This window comes from Liolophura sinensis, chromosome 6 (assembly GCF_032854445.1).
Source record: "Liolophura sinensis isolate JHLJ2023 chromosome 6, CUHK_Ljap_v2, whole genome shotgun sequence".
Lineage (NCBI taxonomy): Eukaryota > Metazoa > Mollusca > Polyplacophora > Chitonida > Chitonidae > Liolophura > Liolophura sinensis.
In genome coordinates, this window is record NC_088300.1 from 27201026 (window position 1) to 27206761 (window position 5736).

The 5736-nt window shown below is 37.7% G+C and overlaps 1 protein-coding gene across 1 annotated transcript; it reads right to left on the bottom strand.

The window, feature by feature from the left end:
- Positions 1 to 2911: 2911 nt before the first annotated feature.
- On the bottom strand, positions 2912 to 5736 carry LOC135468734 (uncharacterized). Its single transcript, XM_064747133.1, has one exon. The coding sequence runs from the start codon at positions 5667 to 5669 to the stop codon at positions 3525 to 3527; it is 2145 nt and encodes a 714-aa protein (XP_064603203.1). The 5' UTR covers positions 5670 to 5736; the 3' UTR covers positions 2912 to 3524.

Here is a 5736-nt window from a genome sequence, read left to right on the forward strand (position 1 = left end):
AGCCACAGATGAACAATTTGAGTCTTTGATCTCTTTGGTGAGTGTTTGATCTAGGACAAGGCTTTAAAGGCCTGAACCGGAAGGTCTCACCTCTCAAAAAAATGCCCATGACAAATCCAAGGCTGTACGTAAATCTCTCCAAGCTGAGCCACTAATCAGTTGAATGGCTGGCTAATACCAGACAACTGGCATAAACAAATGTGGTAAGACACAGATCAGAGGACTTCCACCCACCGTCATGTTGGGCCCTTAATAGAAAAATGTCATGATCTCTCGTGTCGTATGGTCTCAGGGTCATGAAATTTTTTTTTGTTAAGAGATCATGGCCATGGGCGCCTATAAGCTGACAAATAAACAAACAATAAAATGTGCAGAGCAAAAACAATTTTTTATATCTTTGTGATAAACATAACAATCCATGTACATGATTTTGAACATGTTGATTAGAAATATGTAAGTTATTAATGTCTGATATACAAGGTGCTGCCAAAACACTAAGTGTTTTCATAGACAGTAAACCAAACTAATAAACAAACACTGGGAATGATCAATAAAAAAACGAATAATCATTGTATAAATATAATGAAATGATATGAATATAACCAGCAATCAAAGGTTATAGAAAAATAACAGAACAGATGAAAAATGTAAAATGAAACAAATGAACACGAATGGATTAGTCCACAAACAGATGAAACAATACTGTAAAAGTTGCTTTTTGACATCTATCACTTCGGATCTACATCTTGTAACAATCATTCTATTAATCTAAACATCCAACACATCTACACATTTAAGTTTTAGCCATAAACATATTGCACAGAAAGCCATAATAGGTCTTACATGAATATCATGCATATAATCGCACCAAACATTACTTCAAAACAAATTAGAACAAAGCCAAAGTTCAGATTATGCAATGTATACATGCTAAGATGTTGGCTGCAATCCAACAGGTCTTTAAAACATGCAGTCTACAGACTGGTAACAATTCAGAGGTCTCGGACCAACACTGGCAACTAGTGGCAGTGGAGAGCCAGATGATATACGCTGTACATGGTTTTATACATGCCCTTAAATGCCTTTTATTACAGACATTCAGATATATACATCCATTTTCTACAATTCATACTTGTAAAAAGAAGAGTTTATATACTACTGACTCTTCAATGTACGACTAGTAATACATGTATCTCACTGGTATTTTCTTTTGACCTCAAGACTAGGTAAAACAATCAATATACAGCTTGTGATCTAAGACAAATACATTTACACATTTATTATCAACATGTACTATCTATTATTTCATGTAGTAAATCATACAAACTGCACAGGTAGCATGGTACACTAAACCCTGGAGCAATCATCATGGTCATTAAGCTTTGTCTACCTTACTATGGGGACAAATACAAGTCTGGGTAAATTTAGTATGGTTTGGCATATTCTAAGCATGTACCAACATTCGTTTTCCAGTCATGAACTACAATTTGCATATATGTAGTATTGCCATCATTATTGTATTTTTATATTACATTTGGAAAATAGAGTTTTGACATGACACACTGCCACCGATGTTTGTTTTTAATTCTTAACATGCAGTTAAGGATGTGTCCTAACATACTGAGTACAAAATAACTTATCAGCTTTCTGCTTACGATGTTTTCCTAAGATCCTAGTGTTCAGTTCGCAAATGAAGTAGCTTTCAGAGGTGACATCAACTGCGGAATCTAGGGATTTAGATGGGGGAAGGTTGTGGGCTGGTCCCCGTCTCCCAGTAAGTTTCTTGATGACATAATTCCCAAAATTTGTAGACCAGGAAATATGCACCACACAGTGAGGTTATTAGAAATGTTTGGATCCCACCATGCATCACATTTTTATCAAACGTTAACTGTGCAATAAAGAGGAAAAAAGTACATGGCTGCACAGATACATCACATAATGTGTTAGAGAAGGAACAAAAGTGTAAAGTGCTGTGAAGACTAGCTATACGGTAATTATATACTTCTAGGTAATGGACTTCTAATGAGAGTTATCTACCCTTGAACATGATCCAACTGTATGGTGGTCAGAATCTTTCCCTTGAAGGGATACAGAATTGATTCAGATTGGCTGGTGTGAGAGATAAGGTGTGAGAGTCCAGGCAAAAGATTTAACCCAAGAAATCTCATCGATTCTGTATCCCTTTAGGCTTTACACTGTGTTTGCAGCCACGTAAGGGGAAATCTCAGTGTCACAACTAAAGAAAGCAAAGACCCTTGAAGCACTGCCATGGCAATAAGGCCTTAATATCTTGCAAGTCATGGTATGATCAAGACAAGTACATGTTATGCGAGACCACAGCTGTCTTTAGACTAGGAACATTTTTACAATCTGTACAGCTAATAAATACTTAAAAATGACATTATAAACAAGACTACACATGAGTAAATTCCTCAAATGACTAGACATATTGTATAAGACTTCATAAAGATACATGTATAATGTATGTTTAAACAGAGTTTTCTGTAACCATTTTCAATTACCAAAAAAAATTCTCAAAACAGTACAGTTCAAAAAAAGTCACAAATTGCACAAAGCATGGTTGTAAAAATTCATGTGAAAAATGCTGAATTTTGCTACGGCCCTGAACACTTTACCCTAATGGAAATAAAGTGCATATTCTTAACAATTGCAAGATCTCTCACGTAGGATTTCATGTTATCTGGCACTCAGGTCCTTCATTGGGTAAATGGACCAAATCTGAGTGGAGCTGATTAGTCGCAACTAAAAAAAAATTGATAACGCTAATTTTTTTTTGGTATGTGTAAAGCTTGGAACACAGCAGAAGTCCTAATGCTGGATACATTTCTGATACTCTGACGCCATCTATAATTAACCCTATTCTTAAAGCATAATTACTTTAAGTTCTTATTTGTCGCAAAGCAATGTACTTGACAAATAATAGTCAGTGATTGACATACATCCCTCACCTGTAACAGTTAAAGGACAATCCAGTGTTAGTGTGTAGTGTTTGAAATTAATATGTAAAAGTAATTTCCTATTTCTACCAACACCACCAAAACCTGGTGAGGCAAAGTTTACCATAACAAGAATCACTGTAGGAAGCCAGACATTACCTCAGTGAATTAATGTATTGTGTTGAATGTTATGTATTATAATTCATTCAAACAGTTGTTTCATGATTAATCTTGTCAAAAGGTGCAGGTTTAACAATATTTTAAAATCACTTTCTTCTGGACTAGAAAAAGGGAACAAGTACGTGTTCATAGGTGATCACCTCACCCTTCAGCATGTACTAATATCTCAGAATAACCGTGATACTGCAAATGTTGAGTTCACCCATAAATATTCATTAATTTCATACATAAAGAATGCATGCAAAAATGACATCAGCAGTTATCAGTTGATGGTGATTTAGGTAGAACTACATATTAATGTACCCAATATTCAAGAAAAAGTAGTTTGATACTACATGAATACAAGTACTTGTAAAACTGACTAGAAAAATAACTACAATTTGCTCAAATAGAAAAATTAAAGTCATAATCATAATCATAGATTTCATCATCATACTCATAGTCATTATCAGTATCTTGATCATCTGAGTGAGAGGTGCAACTATCTTCACCTTCTAAATCAGAACACCTCATGGACACATGTAGGGCCACAGCATAGGCATCATCATATAGGTCAAATTTGTCCAGAGTCTGAATGACAGATTGTGGGAGGTGCCCTGAGGTAACCATGGAGATATGATCTATGGGTGGAGGGGTATGTGGAACAGCATGGGGAAGTGATTCCATCACCTCTGCAATTGATGTGGTGTAAGGGGCCTCATTGTTCAGGATGAAGATACTGTTCTCTGTAAAGGTCTGCAGTTGAAATGTGTCGGCAAGGGACCCATTATCAGAGAATGACGGTGGCATTGGTATTTTGCGAAGGGAGGTAACCCACTTACACCTAACCTCATCCAGCACTAAAGCTGGTTTGCCTGGCATGTATATGATTACTGTGTCATCACGGACTGTCATCAAATAAGCACGAGCAAAATCATCATAGGAAATCTCCGGTGGCAATACCTGCCAAGAATTGAATATTTTTGTTTGGGTGTCAAACATGGCAAAGCCTACTGATTTTTTGATGCAGAATTCCTCTGAGGGCCCTGTCCGATGTCTGTACCAGACATATATGTAACGGTTGTCCTTGACAACTGCACGGGCCAGACTAATGAAACGACACCCAGGAATCTGATAACATGTGTACTGGTGGTTGGTTAGATTACACATAAATAGGTGACCGGTGCCTTCCTTATTCCCCAAAACATACAAACTGCTGGCACAGAACACCATTGCTGGTGGCACATTTCTGATATTTGTCAAGGTGGTCCTGTAACAAGGGTTGTAATAGTCAACAGTACGAAAAGAATACAAAGATGATTGAGCATGAAGCAGATCTAGGACAAGTATGTTAATTTTGAGCATATCGGTGGGGTATGGAAAACTTGAGCACAAGTACATGTAGAGATGGTGATCATTTGTGACCAAATTACACACGGTCTGACGAGATGGAATGTTGTGAAGAACCTTCTCTCCAGCTATTGGGTAGTGGAACCATTTCTGATTTTCAATATCGTACACCAGCACTTTGAGGAACTTCAGGCCTTGATTGCACACTACTGAGAATAACACTTGCTGTTCCTGGTCGTGTAAAGGGCAATATGACACACTTACATATGACCCTTGACTGTATAGGGATGGGTCATCTTCTGAATCCGACTCATCTATGCTTGGAATAGATGCAAATCGTCCTTCACCTATGCTGGTCAAACAGGGATTTGGGGCAGGCACTTGATTTGATAGCTGCTCTGGTAGCTGTGGTTGCATAATTTTATTGACTAAATCACCACCAATGTTTTCTTCTTGCTCAACAACAGAGGTGCGAGGGTTAGAATCATCGTCACATCCCCATAATTTAATGCAGGTACCCAGTATATTGGAATGACATTTGCGGGCCTCAAAATCTGAATCAATCCATCTCTGAACAAGATATTTCAGATCAATGTAGGTGGTGTGCTGAACAACATTTGGATCTTCTAAGAGACGAAGCAGACAAGAGGCTGGTAGCTCTAAAATTTCATCATTATAAATTAAATAGTCATGAAAACGTGATTCAATAATCTTTTGACAGCAATCTCTGACATCAATTAAGTTGTGATTTTCTGCAAGAAACCTGGTACGCAAACAATTTCTGAGATCTATGTTGCCCAAATCTCGGTAAAATTGTCGACAGTATTCTTTCACGTCATCCAACAACAAGAAATCTGAAATCCGTAATATGTCTTCAATATTATCCGCTGTAACAACCAGCGAACCAGTATACATGTAATCTAAAATGAAGCCGAATACATTATCATCTTCCAATACCACTGATTCGGTCAAATCTATTTCCCTGGTTGTTTTCTCTCTCATATCACAGGTAAACATCGACAGAAAATACGGGCTCCATAGCGAGAGAATGGCCTTGTGTGCGGTGAACGTCAAGCCATTCAACATCAACTCGACGTCACACAACTCGCCGGTCTCACGCTGTCGAAGCAGCGGCTTGATAATGCAGTCCTGCACATTTTTCGCGAAGTGTTTCCTTTCGGCGCGAATATAGTGCGACATTTTCACATAAAACACGTTTCACAGAACATTCTTAGCGCTGAAACCTTTCAGGTACCGTTATATCCAG